At 43.4% G+C, this 18,625-nt stretch overlaps 5 protein-coding genes across 5 annotated transcripts; 4 read left to right on the top strand and 1 right to left on the bottom strand.

Annotated features, from left to right (window-relative positions):
- Positions 1-2,804: 2,804 nt before the first annotated feature.
- Positions 2,805-3,937, top strand: rasd2a (RASD family member 2a; the record flags this gene model as incomplete). Its single annotated transcript, XM_080511515.1, has 2 exons — positions 2,805-3,318; positions 3,429-3,937. The coding sequence occupies 2 exons, from the start codon at positions 2,805-2,807 to the stop codon at positions 3,935-3,937; spliced, it is 1,023 nt and encodes a 340-aa protein (XP_080367641.1).
- Positions 3,938-5,119: 1,182 nt separating this feature from the next.
- Positions 5,120-8,027, bottom strand: rsad1 (radical S-adenosyl methionine domain containing 1; the record flags this gene model as incomplete). Its single annotated transcript, XM_080511947.1, has 9 exons — positions 7,795-8,027; positions 7,570-7,703; positions 7,260-7,464; positions 6,821-7,186; positions 6,431-6,494; positions 6,207-6,354; positions 5,854-5,908; positions 5,592-5,695; positions 5,120-5,273 (listed from the first exon to the last, which is right to left on the bottom strand). Exons 1-9 carry the CDS (start codon positions 7,921-7,923, stop codon positions 5,120-5,122), a joined length of 1,359 nt encoding a protein of 452 aa, XP_080368073.1. The 5' UTR covers positions 7,924-8,027.
- A 1,024-nt stretch (positions 8,028-9,051) lies between these two features.
- LOC308141379 (GTPase IMAP family member 7) lies at positions 9,052-10,398 on the top strand (the record flags this gene model as incomplete). Its single annotated transcript, XM_080511513.1, has 2 exons — positions 9,052-9,070; positions 9,374-10,398. The coding sequence occupies 2 exons, from the start codon at positions 9,052-9,054 to the stop codon at positions 10,396-10,398; spliced, it is 1,044 nt and encodes a 347-aa protein (XP_080367639.1).
- A 416-nt stretch (positions 10,399-10,814) lies between these two features.
- btr02 (bloodthirsty-related gene family, member 2) lies at positions 10,815-14,777 on the top strand (the record flags this gene model as incomplete). Its single annotated transcript, XM_080511948.1, has 8 exons — positions 10,815-10,906; positions 12,129-12,401; positions 12,488-12,565; positions 12,665-12,913; positions 12,993-13,119; positions 13,200-13,326; positions 13,700-14,033; positions 14,670-14,777. The coding sequence occupies exons 2-8, from the start codon at positions 12,132-12,134 to the stop codon at positions 14,775-14,777; spliced, it is 1,293 nt and encodes a 430-aa protein (XP_080368074.1). The 5' UTR covers positions 10,815-10,906; positions 12,129-12,131.
- cldnk (claudin k) lies at positions 14,190-16,821 on the top strand. Its single transcript, XM_080511518.1, has 2 exons — positions 14,190-14,941; positions 15,765-16,821. The coding sequence occupies exon 2, from the start codon at positions 15,956-15,958 to the stop codon at positions 16,601-16,603; it is 648 nt and encodes a 215-aa protein (XP_080367644.1). The 5' UTR covers positions 14,190-14,941; positions 15,765-15,955; the 3' UTR covers positions 16,604-16,821.
- Positions 16,822-18,625: the final 1,804 nt, after the last annotated feature.

Below are 18,625 nucleotides of genomic sequence, written 5' to 3' on the forward strand. Positions count from 1 at the left end.
TATGGTCACTGACAGGTGAAGGGAAAGCTGTTTCAAATGTTAGAGGATATATCAGGCAGTAAGGAGACACTTTGTCCTCAAATTAGATGTGACGTATGAAAGAAGTGGGGAAAGGACAAATTGCGATTGTTTAGATTGTCTTTGAAATAGCAGCTCTTGTGAGTTATTTCTTTTCGGCTGTGATCAGTGTCTATCAAAAGTACCCCAAGGAAAGGAAAAGCAGTGAACAGCAACCAGAACATGCAGAGAAATGATGAGGAAAAACTGTGCGTGTTCTCATCCAACAGATGAACTACTGTAGGTGAAACTGACACACCTCTATTTGCTGGTTCCTTTTCTGATAAAACACAATGAATTAAATGGGGGACTTGTTATTGTTTTGGCATTAACTGACAATAGTTTGCCTCTTGACAAGCTAAATGTTTACAGAGAGGAGTTTGCTGCACTTGGAAGTCATACGATAGGAGAAAGCACTTGATGTGGGCAGTCTGTTGATTCTTATATAACTTAAAAACAACTTCATGGCACTTTTTAAGTTATTTTCAGTCAATATTGTTGCTTGTGCTTATGATATACGTTGCACTGGATAAAAATGTGCGGTGAATAAAACCCATGCGTCTCGTGAAACAGGGGTGACAGACTGCATCAATTAATGCTTCTAACATTTAACTTTATAAATATCTGCATAATTGTTGTATGAGCATTCGTGACATTTTTTACGAGATGGACCAATTGAAAGCACTTACACACAATGTTTACCTCCGATGAAGACAAACAGCACTTTTTACAAATGTGATAAAAGGATGTTTTAATCAAGGGTACTAAAAGCGTGTGAATGGCACATTAGAATGTTTTGCTGGAACTGACTCTGTTTATCAAGAGCAAAATCAGACAGCTCAAAAGGTGTCATGCCATTAGCAGGTCAACACATCCAGCTTTGTTTACTGGGAGATAGAAAAGCAGATTCGTCAGAGACATAGAGGGAGATGAAGCTGAAAATAATGCTCTAACCAGCAAGTGTGCTGTTCAAAGAGGGCTATCAAGTGGAGGTTTCATATATCAGCTTGTCTGAACCACTTCCCTGTCTTCCAATCTGTATTAGTGGATCTCCATCAGCTCCATCTGAGTGTCCCAAGTTGCTGAAGCCAATCTCAGCTCACAGGTGAAGGCAGGACACACTGTGGACAACACAGAAATACACGCAAGCGTACAGGAAACTTTAGAGTCAGTGGGAGAAGACCTGGAGAGAAATAATGCATGTACACAGAGAGCACGTAAGGCTCACTGTGAAGCACTCACTACCCCGTGACACCACTTGGCTGTCTCCAAAGGTGAAATAGGGTGAAACACTCATGTGAATAAACACACAAAGGAATTTCATATAAGACGACGAGTTGTCAGTATTGCAAATAACTATACAGTCCAACAACAGATTTGTGCATTTCTGTGTTTATATCTGTTTGTCGATTTGTCATTTTGGGGGCAAAAACAAAAAGTAGATGCCTCGATCATCGGCTCCATCTTTTCAGCTGCAGCACCACACTGCACCAGTTGAAACAAAATTGCCTTCTCCATGGCGATCAGCCAGTTCTTTCTATATGCCTGCACATCCAATTCTTCTGGTTTCCATGAACAAATGTTATGTGGGCTGAGTGCCCTTGGTTTTTTTTTTTTTTTTATAGAATAGTGTTTTCCTCTGCAGTTGACGAGCAAAGCACAGGCGGTTCAATAGCATTCCCTTGTTAAACTGTCACTGGAAAAATAACTGTACACCTCTTGATTCACCTTTGTTGAGTCTTGATTCTACATTCTAATGGTTTCTATATTGCCTTTTTGCAGTGCCAGTACATTGGAGAATAACTTCAAATGTTCGAGGTTGGAGGTACTGCAGAGTACTCATCTGTGAATCATAGAGCAGAGAGTGAGCCGTGTCTCCAGTAGCAAGCAAGTCGTGAGCACTGCACTGAATCAAGGGGGCTCATATGCAAGCAGAATGTGTACAAGCTTCATGAATATTAAATTCCTCAATGGGCTGAGTCAGGCTAAGTGGCGGTTTCTTTGTGTGTGTGTGTGTGTGTGTGTGTGTGTGTGTGTGTGTGTGTGTGTGTGTGTGTGTGTGTGTGTGTGTGTGTGTGTGTGTGTGTGTGTGTGTGTGTGTGTGTGTGTGTGTTTTAAGTGGCTTCTGTCCTCAGAGAAAACAATGTGTGATTGTTGAAAGTACATAAGACACAGAAACTGAAGAGACACAAAATAAGTCTCGTCACCATGGCAGCACTGCAGGAGAGAAACATTAACCCAATTAATAGTATTTGCATTTCACACCACCATCATTCATTATGGATTCGTGCAATTATCTGGACTCTCACCACACACTATTTTCTAAAAATAGAGTGGTACATTTGATCAGGTTTGAATAGACCTGTTTTTTGTTTTTTTTTCCGGATGTCTCTCTCTCTTTATATTATTTTATGCTCCTGGGGGTTACGTGAATCCTGCTGATGGATTTGAAAATATCACAAATAAGATTTCAGTTGTAAATCCCAAACTGCAAAGTACCGTTTATTTCCATAATTATATCTGGCATATTCGAGAAGGTAACTAGATTACTCTCTATGTCCCAGCCGCAGAGGTAAGTGGGGGTCTTCACGTGTCTATAAAAGGACTGTATTCTGATTAGACTCGTGACGCACAGAATGGCTTCAGTGTGAGACTATAAAAGACGGCACTCGGCTGTGTCGGTGCACACGCGGTGAAGCAAATGGGCTGATTCTGATTGCCTGTCGGTGACTGGAGACAACATAGAGATGAACACAACTGAGAAGTTTTACCTTCCCGTTGATGGCATCTTCGAAATGTTCAGCTCTCTCACCGGGCATCATCACCAATCGAGCGTTACGCACGCTGCGCTCACCTCCGAGCACCAGCACCCCAAAGTCAAAGGCATGGGGCTTATCAAAACAGTCAAAAAGTGCTGGAGACAACAAGATAAGAAAATAGGGGAAAGCAGATCATCAAGCTCCGGCAATCGGCAAGTATCGACCGATCGCCTGTCAAAAAGGTCCGTGGATCACCTGGAGCTGGGTCTGACCAAGCCGCAAAACTGCCACAGAATAGTTGTGCTTGGTGCGCCAAAAGTGGGTAAAACCAAGATCTTGCATCGGTTCTTGGGCAAAGAATTTGAAGAAAGCTATGAGCCCACCACGGAGGACTTCCATCGAAAGCTGTTTCACATTGGAGGAGAGACATACCAAATAGATCTTCTGGACGCATCAAGTGAGAGGGACTTCCCTGCAAAGCGGAGGTTAACCGTCCTGACAGGTAAATTAAGTTACAATACTAGATAGAACTACCGGTACTTTTTTCTTTAATATAATGCATGAGATATTTAGTGATTTCTTGAGCTAATTCTTTTTCTTCTTTCTTTTCAGGTGACATTTTTCTGCTCGTCTTCAGTTTGGATGACAAAGAGTCACTGAACGAAGTCCACGAACTGCTCAACGAAATCAAAGCTGCAAAGGCGAAGCTACAAAAAATCAAACCCCCAGCGAGAGTTCCCGTCGTGATATGCGGGAATAAAGCGGACCTGGACTCTCGGCGGGCGCTCCGACGCTCCGACGTGGGGGAGATCCTAGGTGAGGGGGCCACGTTCTTCGAAACCTCCGCTAAAACCGGCGCCGGGTTGGAGGCTATGTTCAGGGCTGTGGCCACTTTGGGGGGACTGCCCGACGAGACCAGCCCGTCGCAGCACCAGATCGTCCCCATCCTCACCTACCAGTCGCTGTGCGGCCAGCAGCAGCAGCGCGGCAGGAGGAGCGGCCGCGCGCCCTGCGCCGCCGTGGACCCGCTGGCGCGCCGGCCGAGCTTCACCAGCGACCTGCGGCTGGTGCTTGGATCAAGCACCAAAAAACCAAAACCCGAGAAGTGTCAGATTCAATGAATCGTGAGGCTTCCCGACAAAACAAAATTGTAGTAGTATGCTGCAATGTGATACAAGTCAAGAGTTATACTCTGTAGCACCTGGCTGGTCCAGTGCATTCTTATTTTTGTACATTTGTCATTTTCCCTGTAATAAAAAGTGAATATTTCTAATCGTCATTTATGTCTTGTCATCACTTAGTCAATCGGCCACTTTTAGACAAAGACGCTGTATCCCTTTAAACACCAAGGACACGTTTACTGTCAGATTACGCGCATGGACGTAAGCAGTCCGTTGAAGTTGGATGATGTAAAAAGCCGGACAGAGCATGTGGGAGGGAACCGAGCAACTTGAGAGGATGACTCCTACACTGATCCTCATTGGACGTCTTCTTCTATTGTCAGACACGACTGATTGTTCATGTTTCTGATGAGAAATAGGAGGGGAGGGGGCACTCTCATCACCATGGTAAGTGGCTATTTCGAGCAAGCAAAAAAAGGAACATCGATTATTAAAGAGGAGGAGGTGGGCGAGAAGAGAGAGACAGGATGAAATCAGCACCATGGAGAGAGCCCACTCATTCTAAAAAAAACTGGCTTTTTACTATTACTATGACACAGAGACTACGTTTCAACTTAATCTAGAAAATGACATGGAAACATTGACAATTAACTCGAACTTTTATATGTTTCTGCTCATAAACTATTCATCAGAGACTTATTACTAAAACCCAATTTCCAAAGGACAAAAAAGAATTCAATGTAAATAAATAAGTAGATAACTCAATCTACACTCACAATAAACACAAGCCATTTCCTCTCTATTGGCAGAGTAATAATTATCTTTGTTATGATCATGGTGTAGGAGCGTAATTAAAAATATTTATGTGCCGCGAGTAATTCCATCACAGAAATCAGAATTAAATAATGCGTTGCAGAGTGTTATATTTTAGTCATTGGAACTTTTGTTGAGCACGCTGTGCTGAAAGATGAACATCATGATAACAAAGAAAAGGAACTCCAACACTGAAAAGAAAAGAAAAGGGTGTGCAAAGATACAGCTTCTATGCAGGAGGATGAAACAGGGAGATTTGTGGATGAGCACTGATGCTCTTGAAGACATCCAGACTTTTACACGTGTTTCAGCCATAAACAATTTATTTTTATTTTTTTTACAAAGTTATCAGTCCAATAAATATCACTGTCATCGAGGGCTTGTGGTCCTCTCTGGGTGTCGGTCACTCGAATTAGGATGGTCCTCGTGTGGGCCTGGATAAACGTGTTTTTCCAGCTCCACCAGCAGAGTGGGAAGTAAGCTGTCCAGGACGGCCAGTCCATCCCAGGAGCAGCGCAGGCCCCTATACAGAGAAGCCGCAAATATGTGAGAGGAGGTTGTGAAACAAATAACCACATTGCAATGAATGTTGCGTTGTGATTTTAATGATGGTAAGAATACTAAATCAATTTATAGTTGGATTAAGACCAGGTAAAACTGATTGTGATTTATCTCGGAGGCTTTTCATCTGCTACACAAAGATTTATTTAACAAGTCATCTTCTTCTAACTTTCATACAAGTTCGTATTGCGGGGCGCTGGAGCAGTCGGCTGCTGAGGGATTGAGTTTTACTCCATAAAATCATTTTTGAAGAACAGAAAACGTTAAAATGACACGTCACCTGTCGTCAAGGATCAGCCGACCGCTCTGCAGCAACTCTTTCACATCAGCAGATCCACCAAACACTTGATGGAGGTTCATTTGAGGGCTGAACAGCTTCCAGTGCTAGTAAATACCAAACAACCCACACATCAGCACGTGCCATGAGAACAATGACTAATGAAAAAAAAAAACACGTTCTGTAAAAAATAAATAAATAAGAGTTTGCATGAACTGAACAGATTAGTGCATTTCATAGAAATAGGTAGAGACGGCCTTGTCACCTTGTGATTAATGCCCTTGGTCATCCTCATCCCCATCACCAGCACCTCCTCCAATCTGTCAAGCCAACATTTCTCATGAATGAAGTTCACACTGGCGAGACATTTATAAGAACAGGACAGAGTCACGGGGCTAAATATAAGTCTGATAATTGCACTTCTCGAGGACAGAATGTTTAAAAGAACAAACGCACGAATGCCGTTACTCATGACGTGCTGGACGGCGCTCGTACTTTTGCCGTCAGATCTCACATGGTCAGAAAGTCGTCGGGACACTGAAGCCGCCCTCCCATTGTTTCACAACACATGTTCATCACAAGCACACAACACGACCGCCTGTGAGTGTCAGCGCTCACAGTCCAAGACGGCCGAGTGGGATCCGCCTCCGCGTGCCATGTCCCCTCCGCAGGACTTCACCGATCCACACGTCAGGCTCCAGAGTTTGGGTACGAGCCTCCCGCACGACGCCCCCGTCCCCGAGAGGAACGAAGCGTCCGTGCGCTCCTGCAAGGACAACAAGACGACTGTTTTATCAAGCGCAACCGAACATCAGTGAGGGCTTCATTGTCGATCGGATTACCTGGGCCAACGCCGATGTACTGCTTTCCTTTCCAGTAGCTCAGATTGTGAAGACTTACTGAATCCTGCACGCCGTTAAAAAAAAAAAAAGATTAGCGTTCCTCTCAGAGGAGACGGTGAGGTAACTTAGGGAAAATTCATTAGTATTAGAGGCGAATACCCTTTTAACTTTTACTCCATAACCGGACTAAAATCTAATCACAGTAATTATACAGGATGCTGACAAAGCAGAAGGAGCAGTTATACCACACTTTAGGATTTTTTTTCATCCTAAAGTTAAAGAGGTCAGAAGAAGTATTGTCAACCTGCTTTTAGTGCCGACCTGTTCTCCCGCAAACCAAAATCAATCAGAGGGCCACATAATTGCTGAGAAATCCTGCTGGCAACTTACGTGGCGTGCGAAATTAGACACCTCGTACTGCAGGAAGCCTCGCTGCTGGAGCTTCGTCCTGGCACACTGGTACATCTCTGCCGTCACGTCGTCGCTGGGCACGGCGACTCGGCCGCTCTGCACCTGTTTGAACAGCTCGGTGCCTCGCTCCACGGTCAGTTGGTACAGAGACACGTGGTCGTCGCAGACCTCCAGCAGCTCGTTCAACTCGTTCTCCCACGATTCAAGCGTTTGTTCTGGACGCCCAAACATCACATCCACCGACACCCGACCCGGACACAGCCTGCGGGCCTGGTCAAGGGTTTGCAAGGCCTCGTCACAACTGTGGTCTCTTCCCAGAGCTTTCAAGTCCCCGTCCTGCAGAGACTGAAGAGAGGACAATGTCACTTTAAAAATTTTAAACTGCAATATCGTGTCATGATAAGAATTTGAAGGTTACCTGAAGTCCAATGGAGAAGCGGTTGACCCCAGCGCTACAGTAATCCTCGAGCTTCGACTTTCCTGCAGGAGTCGGGTTGACCTCCAGCGTGACCTCCGCCTCATCCGAGAGATGGACCCGGCGGGAAATCGTTTCAAGGATGGCAGCGATGGTCGAGGGATGAGCCAAGCTCGGAGTCCCCCCGCCAAAAAAGACAGAGGTGACACTGCAAATAAAAACCAAAGGATGGTCGAGGCACTTGTTAAAAGCTGCAAAGTAAAAACAGCACGTTGGCTTTTCATGGGAGGTAAAACAGATAACAATAGAACACCTGGAGACTTTACTCAGCTGCAACAAAGTCTCCGTCTCCTGCTGAAGGCATCTGGTCATGAGCTGGTCTTTGTTTTCTTTGGGGATGTACTTGTTGAAATTACAGTAGGTGCACCTCCTGAGACAATAAGGCCACTGGGGAGAAGAACACTCATCAGAAAACACTTATTTTTTTAATGTCTGTAAATTCCTTTGGAATCAGTGAAGAATGATGAACCCAGCTCACGTGCACATAGAGAGACGCCTGTTCTGTGAGCTCAGCAGCTCGTGCCCAGTCAGATCCATGTTCTGTGAGCTCGCGCGTAGAGAAGCAGCGTGCGCGACTCAGCGCAGCGCGGAGCGTCACTTTTATCATCCCGATGACACTTCGTGTCCTACCGCCGGTTCAACGGCATGGCGGAGGCTCCGAGTTCCACGTCAACGTGCACACCCGCGTCAGTCATTCATTAGTGTCGTATATGTGAACACGGAGCAGAGTTACACTGAAAGTCACGACATATTTACAGTGACTTCCAGTGACGTCACTAACAGGAAATACGTTGTGTGATTTCCTGTTTGTCTAGCTAGCCACAGGGAGGCGCTGTTTTGTTACCTAAAAACAAAAACAAAAACCTGTACCAAAAACATACGAGATTTTTTGTGGATTTTTATTGTCTAATCTGTGAAGAACTCAAATATACTTTCTTTCTTTCTTTCTTTCTTGTTAAATCACAATCAGCATAATTATGTTAAATATGGAGAATCGTGTTTATACTCATTCTCGATCATTATTATGCAGTAACTGCAACCCTCAGTATATTTTCAAGATCACAAGCAGGCATGTGCTGTCTGAATATAATGTATAAATGCTGAGATCCCTGCAGTCTTTGTAAACTGTGTTTGTTGTTGCACTGATACAAACAGATACAAGTCTATATTTGGAATAAAATTTCTGCTCCACTCACACATGATCAAACATATTTAATGAGGTATTGATTTTCCTGAATGTTGGGCAAAACACAGTCTGGTGTGGCGATATAACCTTGTAGAGTCTCTCTAAAATCATAATGCTTTTGTTTGTTTTGTAAAAACAAAATGCAACATGTATTACGAAACATTTTCTGATGTCAGATATACAAATTACCCAAGGCTGTGAGTCTGTATGCAAGTAATGATCACACATGCACACAGCAGCAGCCTATTAATTCCCAAATGTCACCAAAGTAATCAATTTAGTAGTAGTAAGATTTCACCAGAGTTGTCAATATGTGTGCATGTGCATGGTGCCAGCTGCTCACCCTGAGGACATTTTCCACTTAATATTCAACATGGTGCCAAATTCTCTAATCATCAGATGTAGATGGACACAGCAAGGGAGAGGACAGACAGGGGGAACAGAGATACAGAGATAGAGATTTTCTCCCTGAAAATAAGTGCATGTCCAGTTCGATGAACTCTATGGTAAACCTTGTTGCACAGCTGAATCTCTGCTGAAATCTGACCAATGGAAAAGAGGAAGAAAGGTAAGCTTTTCAATATAGAACAATAATAGCATGTAAACAATGGGGTGGAAATGACTCTTATTGCGCTGTTTGAACTTATGTTACAAAGATGTGCGTATACATCGACACTAATGCCTTAGGAATTGAAGTACCGGTACCTGTTCAATACACATATATTTGAATGACCTCTCTGCAATAAACACATTGTCATGCTGCTCTGATGCCAAAGAATAATGGAAAACAAGTTTTAAAAGCTAAAAGCTGTTTAGCCATTGAAGGTTGTTGTTTTACACCTTCAGTTTCCGTATTCTTATGTTCTCTCAGGATCTGCTATTGAATTGAGGCTTATGGTGATCGGGAGCAGTGGAGCATCCCAGTTTCTCCTCACCAACGCCATACTTGGAAGGAAGGAGTTTACTCAGGATGTCACCAGCCTTTGTAGCAGCTTGAAGAACACCGGAGAGCTGGCTGGCAGGCGAGTGATGGTGGTCAATGGTCCGAACATCTTCGATAAGGATATGTCTCGGGTCAAGAGGAAGATAGAGCTGAGAAAGTCAAAGTGCTTATGTATACCTGGCCCTCATGCTTTCCTTGTTGCTTTTGACATTGAGAAAATCTCCCCAAATGACATGAAAACCCCCAGACTGATGAAGGAGCGCTTTGGGAGACACTGTCTGAGACACTGCATGGTCATGCTGGCCTATGAAGGAAGCCTGGACGGATTTGACTTGGAAGACAAATTGCTGAAGACAGATTGGCAACTGCGAGAACTGATCGAGAAGTACGGCGGACGCTTTCACGTGTTCAGCAAGAACGGGCGAGATCGAAGTCAGGACAGAGAGCTGCTGAGGAAGATAGAGCTGATGGTCGCCTCGTTGGGTGGGGGTTGCTTTTCCAGCAGAACTTTCCAGAAAGCGGAGGACACAGTAAAGAAAGAGGAAAAGAGGCTGAGGAAGCAGCGGTCAGCAGAGATTGAGAAGATGTGGAATGAGATGGAAAAGCAATGCGTGGCGGAGGAACTGTGCTGCAAGAAGAACGCGTTCACTGCCAATGTCAGCGCTGAGATCAGAGCCAAAGCTGAGGTGGACAACGAGTGGCTGAGAACGTCCTTGGCCAGAGGACTGGGGACGGGGATTGTGGTTGGGGCTGTGATAGGAGCACTGGTCGGGTCTATCGAGGGACCAGGCGGGATGGTTCTGTATGGTGTCATCGGTGGAGCGGTTGGCGGATCAGCCGGGGGAACCGCCCAGGTGGCTATCGAGCACATGGACAACAGAACCACACCACCTGCTCGACTCAACTTCAACTCAATTTTTATTAATCGCTTCTTTTCAGCTCCTCGAGCTTGACAGCCTGGTTGATGGTCTCCTTTTCAAACTTTTTCAAACTAAATCTATATTTGAGCTCATTGTTAATAACTTTTGAGACGTCTCAATGTTGAACCGACATTACAGTGAAAATCATTTCCCATTCTAATTGGGTTTTTTTCCAACTTTCATGTAAAATGCATTTTGTAAAATAGACTCTGATTTAATTGATGATAAATAAAGACAGTTACAGAGTTACATTGTAGTTTCAGTCAATTCTTGTGCACTTTGGACACTTTCAACACTCGTGGTCCACCAATGACTTGTCTTTGTCTAGTTAATGTGTACAGTAGCTCAGATAACATTCAGGGTGGAGTCTCACTGAGCACACCATTGTCTGACGCACTGCCCCTTTTCATGACAACACACATACCTCAGTGCACCTGCTGAAAGCAAACCACAGCCGTCTTTTCATATTGTCACCTCAAACTGTGAGAAGAAGGAGTGAAGCCTCACGGCAGTGTTGCCTGGCAGAGACCAGCTGGAACAGGTAAGACCACATTTGTATTAGTATGAACTTAATTCTCTTTAGTCGTAAAATTTTTAAAGTTTGCCACTGTCTTTTAATGTCAGTCTGAGGAATCCTTTCTGAAAATACTGTGTGAAAGCATGAAACTTTTTCTATCTGACTGCAATGGTGTCAAAACTAAGAAATTACACCTGGTGTGAACAGCAGACTTTAGTGTGTAACTTTTGTGTTGAGCGGTATCTCCCTGGTGATGTAACAGGATTTGGTTGCTTCCTGTTTGACTGCATATTTACCGGCTTCAGTTCTCTGTGCTGTTCATCATTACAAAGAACCCACATGTCTTTAACAGTGAGACTGCTCAGCCATGAAAGTAATCACGTCAAAAGTACTTTGTGTCAGTAAAATCAATGTTTGACACACCTATTAGAGGTCAATGTCAAACTATGTGCGAGTAAGTGGTGTTTTTGTTCCCTAATAAACAAAGAATTACAGGAATCCAAGGTATGTAGCACCAGAGTACATAAGTCTAACAGCACAGCATATAAAAATATTTCAGTAATTCTGGTAGTACGCACATTTTTGCCTCTATGAACCAGGATTCGTATCGAAATAGAGTCATAGACAGATAAAAGATTAGATGTTGACATGTTATGATGCAGTTTTACATTTTGTCAGTAAGCTTTGAAATTTGTTTAATCTTCCTATTCTTCCCATTTATATTATGTCTCGATCACTTAGCTCTACCTTGTGTACCTTTGGAGGGGGCGGAAACCTGAACTCACGTGTTTGTAACACACTACACAACCAGTAAATAAGTGCTGCTGATGCTGTGCTTGCGTGGGTTTGTGTGCGCGCGCCTGTGTGTCTCGCCAGTTGCTCGTATACTTTGGAATCTAGAATCTTAGATAATTTCACCTCAATGAAATGGATCTTCATACTTTCTAAACTTCTCTCGACACAAATATACCTTCCAATATTTCTGGAGATTCAGTTATTATTCTTTTATAAAGTAAAAATCATCTTTTAAGCTGTCCTTGCCAGAATAATAAAATAAAGATTTGGATATTCATGAAATGACAAGCACCACTTTTGCTTTGTTTTCTGTGTTCTCTTATTTAACATTCAAACACAGCACTGCTTCCAGTGTCAACTCAGTGTTAAACTACTTTGAATAAAAAGCTATGACAGGAAAAAAAACGAAGCTTTGTTTCTCTCTTCAATACAAGTTTATGATTCTCTTCAGGACATGGCCTCCACCATCAGTCTCCTCCCGGAGAAACACTTTTTGTGCCCTCTGTGCAAAGACATCTTCACCAACCCTGTGACTACACCATGTGGACACAGCTTCTGCTTGTCCTGCCTCTGTCACTACTGGTCTCGACATGAGTCCAGGTACTGCCCCACCTGCAGGAGAGTGTTCGCCGACAGGCCTGACCTCAGTGTCAACCACGTACTGGCAGACGTCGCCGACAACTACAAGAAGATTCGACCCCCGAAGCCACCTGATGAGAAAAAAGTATGTTTTGCTTGTGTGAGAAACAGATGATATTGTCCCCAATACTTTATTTGTTTATGCTTAAAGTCAATGTTGCACATGTGCAGGCCTTAGATGTTGAGCAACTGATCCAGGAGAGGCTCCAGAAGATAGAAAGACTGAAACATTCACTTCAGCTTCAGAAGGTGAAGTAGAGTCGTTATAAGTTACTTAATAATTTACGAGACCGAAACATATTGATTCTTAAAAGTGTTTCTGATTTAATTATGTTGACGTCGAATCAGACCTCCTATCTCAGAGAGGTGCGAGAGAGCCAGAAGACGTTCTCCACCCTGGTGAACGCGATGGAAAAGAGCCACAAAGGGGTCGTTGCTGCCATCGAGGTGAGACAGCAAGAGGAGGAGAAGAAAGTAGAAACGCTGGTGAAAGAGATTGAGGAGGAGATCCAGCAGCTGAGGAAAGAAGCCATCGAACCTGATCCTCACGTCTCTGAGAATATGAGTCAGAGTGATGACACTAAGAAAGTTTCCCTGGTGAGCATCTTCATCCGGTACAGACAAAATAATGACCAGTTATTGTTTTAATGTCACACTAAAAACTGTTTCCATGTAGCCCGCTCAGATGAAAGACTGGACCAGGGTTACCATAGAAACTGACCCTTGTATTGGGGTCACCCGAAGAGCATTGTCAGATATTCTGGAGAAAATAAATGCCGAAGTTAACAGAATCTCCAAAGCCGGTGTGTCATCTTTATCTTCTTAATTCAATCAGCATGTTGCATTTGTTTTCTCATGTCGTTTTCTCTTAACTCTCCCTCAGAACTAAAGAGGATAGAGAAGTACACAGGTAAGGATACCATCAAATTGCACACATTTGTTTTCTTATTCTATGTTTGCTTGGAAGTCTGTAATTCTACTTTTAACACTAATGCATTTGCATTACACAAGTGGACTAATTATTATTTTCATAAAACTATGAACACTGAAGATAAAACAAACGACAAATTAATATATTAATATTTAGTTAGTCATTAATGAGTATTACTGCATCCTAGTGGTCACTCAACCTCAGCCTCTCACTTATTACAAGACATCCTCTTGGATTAATCATTTTCATTAGTTTTAATTATGGATTGAATGGTACATACCAAAATAGTGAATACTGGAACTGAATAAGCTCATTTTGATATTGTCTAATAAGTGTAAATGAGTTCTTGTTCTCTGAGTCTTACTATTGCTATTTTTTCCTCCCTCCTTCATAGTGGATGTCAACCTCAGTGCTAAAACAGCACACCCCTTCCTCTTAGTCTCAGACAACAGGAAACAGGTGAAGCACCTGGATAAACTCCAAGAAGTGCCTGATCACCCCAAACGCTTTGACCGCGTGGCAAACGTTCTGGCCAAAGAGAGCTTCTGCAGCGGCAGGTGCTACTGGGAAGTGGAAGTTGGGGAAAAGGTGGAATGGAATCTGGGTGTTGCCAGACAGTCCATCAACAGGAAGGGAAAGTTCACTGTGTGTCCAGCAAATGGGTTTTGGACTTTAAGCCTAAAGGCTGGAGGTCAGTACATAGCAAACAACTCTCCTGCTACTTTGCTGGCTCTGGAGGTCCGACCTAAGAAGGTGGGCATCTTTGTGGATTACACAGAAGGCCATGTATGTTTCTACTGCGTGGATTCTGGAGTTCACATATACACCTTCACAGATACCTTCACAGACAGACTTCATCCATTCTTCAGTCCCGGTCGACTGCATGGAGGTAAAAATGCAGCTCCTCTAACAATCGAGTCAAACTTTTGCAGCATTTGAACCTCATGGACCTCAACAATTGTTGCAAATATTTTGCGAAATAATTATATATTTATTAATTGAAAAAAAAAAAAAACAACTGTTTGAAAATCTGCAATGAACCACATGCTCCCTGTCAGTGCGTTGAACATGAGGTTGCACAAGGACTCCTAACACTTGAAAACTTCAATGAAACTCATAAACAGACTGAAAAAGAAAAAGCAGCGAGCAAGAAAAAAACAGAAGGCTCTCATAAATGAACAAGTGAGTCAAAGAGGAATAAGAAGAGAAAGAAAAAAAAGGGGGATTGCTGAGTTGGATGGATGTGTGGGGTGGCAGGGTTGGGACAGAGGTTGACGAGGAGTGGGGAGGGAGGGCATAGACAAACAGCGGGGCATTGTGCCCGTACACCAGGCACTGGGAGACACACTCAAACACATTCACGCATTCACACACTGACACAGTCGTGCACACAAGCGCATGCTTCTGCCCACTGCCACACAGACTCGCGCTGGCATCTCCGAGGGCAGCCCCATCTTCAGTCCAGTCCTGGGTGTCCGAGCTGATCGCCCATCACCACAGCAGATCCCCCGCCCCAGCCTCTGGGATTGAGCCTGCCCCTGGTGTCTGGAACGTCTGCTGAGCCAAGTGTGTTCTCAGGGCTGCCGTTCACCACTGCAGGCAACTACAGCTAAACCAAGCCCGGACCAGCCAGCAAACCCTAATCTGTGGGTCATCTTCGGGGGGGAACAGTGAACCTGTGCACATCTTTTGAGGTAATTATTTTAAAATCTGCCTGAAATCTGCCAAGTTTCCAGATAACAAACGGATGCAGATCTTTTGTCACGTGGTCATACTAGTTTTGTCTGTGATATTTTCTCCTGCAGCTTTGTGGAAAAAACATACTGTAGGCAGGTATGTAGAGGGTCATGAGTAGCTCAGGAGGGGTTGGAGAGTTCCAGTAGCTTCAAACTGATGAAAAAAATAAAACACAAACATTCAAATACAATAATAGTTTTGAGAGGATGACAATTTCAAATTGGACAATTCATTTGATCCATTGCCTCTCAGCTCTCAAAGTTTAGGTTTATCTCTTTCAAATGTGTTATGATCTGCCACAATCTTATTTCCAGCCCTCATATTGGGACCAGATCAATCTTGTACATGCTGGACTTTATTCAGAGAATTATGAGAGTTGTGATAAACAGATGCGACAGGTCCTCCAGGCCCACTCTACGAGCTTTCATGAAAGCTGCTTGTGTTCTGAGTCTCCTCATGTTTTTCTGAGATAATCCACTCACCCGACAAGGCGTAGCTCGACACCCACAGCTGTGTCAAAGAAGGCTATTCTCTGTGCTTCTTAGAGGAATCCACTAAATATGGGCCTCACAGCCTGTTTCCAAATATTTATGATAAATATATGCTCAATGAGTCTCTTCGTCCTTTGCTAATGCCATCGTTACTGTTGTCAACAGCTCCAGTTGGAGATATAGTTTGTTTATGGAAGTTTTGTTGCAGAGATTGTTTACATTTAAAAAAAAGAGAGAGAGCGAGAGTAATGCCTTCTTGTATGCCTTCTTGTCATTTTCTTACTTTCAGGATATCAATCATTGTCTAACCTGAGCTGACCTCGTCATCATCTTCATTGTTGGCCAGAAGCTGAGGATCAAGTGGATCTTCTACCACAGACTTGTCGCCCTCCTTCGTTGGACTTTGAACTTTGTCCTGTACTGCAGAGACTGATATAACACCAAGACAAATCATTGTGAGATCAGACAACAGCTTTCACCATGGCAACCACTGGAATGCAGTTGCTGGGTTTGATCCTCTCCTTAGTGGGTTGGGTGGGTGGGGCTGTAGTCTGTGCCATCCCCCTGTGGCGAGTCACAGCCTTCATCGGTAACAACATAGTGACGGCTCAGATCATTTGGGAGGGCCTATGGATGAATTGCATCGTGCAGAGCACAGGTCAGATCCAGTGTAAGGTGTATGATAGCTTGCTGGCTCTGCCCAGCGACATGCAAGCTGCCCGCGGCCTCACCGTGTTCTCCATCCTGCTCTGCGGCCTTGCCCTGGCTCTCGGGGTCGTCGGAGTCAAGTGCACCAAATGCATCGGCATAAACAGCCTCAAGGCCCGCCTCGCTCGCATCTCTGGCGCCCTATTTGCCATTGCAGGGTTCCTGTACCTTGTGCCTGTCTGCTGGACTGCCCACTCCATCATCAGAGATTTCTACGATCCACATGTGGCAGCCCCACACAAGCGTGAGCTCGGCCCTGCTCTCTACATCGGCTGGGGTGCAGCTGCCTTGCTCCTCATTGGAGGGTCTCTGCTCTATGCGGGGTCAAGCCCTCCCGGCATGCCAGGCTCCCCCACCTTTAGCAGTGGAGAAAGCAGTCCTCGCAGGGCTCCTGCCTCACAGGTCAAAGGTTACGTCTAAGCTCTGAAATGCCTGAATGGCTTCACACTTCAGAAATTCACCCCACAATATATCGACCCTGTGTATTCTCCTGAATTTTCATATTGTAATTATTTTGTATTTAATGATGCTCCGGTTATTCTCTTTGAAAAGCCACAGGAGGCTGCTTAGGGAATCTGACAATAACCCTTTTTCTCTTCCCGCGTGTAAAATTCAATAAAAGTTGTATCCTCCACTGAGGAATCTGGTGCGTGTTCACATTTTTATTTTATTTTATTTTAAGTACAAACAGATGTCACTAAGTATAGACGGTTCAAATGAAAAAAAAAATAGAATTACTGTAAACACTACTGGAGGTTTTCCTGAATGAAGAACACAATAGAACAAAGGGGAATTGTGTACGTGTGTGTGTGTGTGTGTGTGTGTGTGTGTGTGTGTGTGTGTGTGTGTGTGTGTGTGTGTGTGTGTGTGTGTGTGTGTTACATCTCCTTTTTCCATATCTACCTGGCAGGGATAAGGACAAAAATCCTTTTTTTCTTCTCAAACATGGAATTCTTAAATTCTTTAAATAATAATAATTTAATAATAATATTCAAAAAGATAAAGCATGAAAAATAACAACATTTGTATTCACAGATGGCCTCATAAGAATTCATTGGCCTACATAGGTGATCAACATCTTGGATATGGTAGGTGATAATTATGGTACAGAGCACTCAGACAGAATGTGCGGGCGTGTACTATATGTACTCATGCCTCAGTCAACATGTACTGTGGGACGTGACAAGCGCCAGTGAAGACATATTTATTCATGAGACATTGTTCAAGAGTCTACAGATATTTCACTGCTTTACTTTGAAATAAATCATCAAAAGTGAATATCTGTCTCAGTGATTTGAAATTCCAAAGCCCTTCCATTTAAGATATTTGAAAGGTTGTTGCTTCGATACTTCTTAAATCCTTTTACTTAAATATTACTTAATTGTTCGAATCTCTTGCATGCAAATTTAAAGGAATCTTCTGCAAACTGTGAATTTGTCATTGTTGTTGTGAGGGCATACATTGTTTCATTAGCTTATTGTCTGAGACAGCAGAGGACAGAGCAACACAATGCCACTTTACAGAGCATTACAGCACCTCAATAACAATGGCCACCAGTGTACCAAGTGCCAGATAGTGACTCACACATGACCTAAGTAGGCCTATACTAATGCTGGTAGCGTAATGCATTGAATACTGTAGGTCTGTGCTATTTTACTGTACCATTGTGATGGGGGAGAAACTTGAAATGAGACAATTGCACCATTTAGACTATAAATAATCAGCACAGTGTTTTAAAATAAACTTTAACGTATGGGGTCAACTCAGTTCTTAATCTAGGCCTGCTGAGGTCTCAAACTTAGATCCTGGAGGGCTGCAGCCCAGCATGTTTTCCATGTCTCCCTTCTTCAACACACCTGAATGTGGTGATGGTTCATCACCACATTCAGCACAAATACAGATAACGAGCCACTCATTGCAATCAGCTGTGTTGAAGCAAGGACACATGGAAAACACACAGTGCTGTGGCTCTCCGGGATCTGAGTTTGAGACCCTTAGGGCAATAAAAACAAATTATACAATTACAATAAGTGAAAGTATGAATAATCAGTGTCATTCATAAAACCCAAAAACTAGTCACAGGTTGGTATGTTCAAGTATGGGGCAACTCAGTTCTTAATCTAGGCCTCCAGAGGTCTCAAACTTAGATTCAGATTTCCCATTTAGACATTTGCCACCTTCCATTACCTTCTTTTCTATTATGCCTTATATTTTATTTACTAATGCCAATAATCTTCAATAAAGAGTATGTTACATGAATGCAAATGTTAGTCAAAGTCAAGGTGTATGTATGTATGTATGTATGTATGTATGTATGCATGTATGTATGTGTATGTGTATATATATATATATAAAGTGAGGGTCGCCTATTAATCTGAATTCCTTCAACTGAACACAAGCTGAGCTTGACACTGCATATTGCAAATTTCAATAGTGCAATGT

This window comes from Blennius ocellaris (genome assembly GCF_963422515.1).
Source record: "Blennius ocellaris genome assembly, chromosome: 16".
NCBI classification, from domain to species: Eukaryota; Metazoa; Chordata; class Actinopteri; order Blenniiformes; family Blenniidae; genus Blennius; species Blennius ocellaris.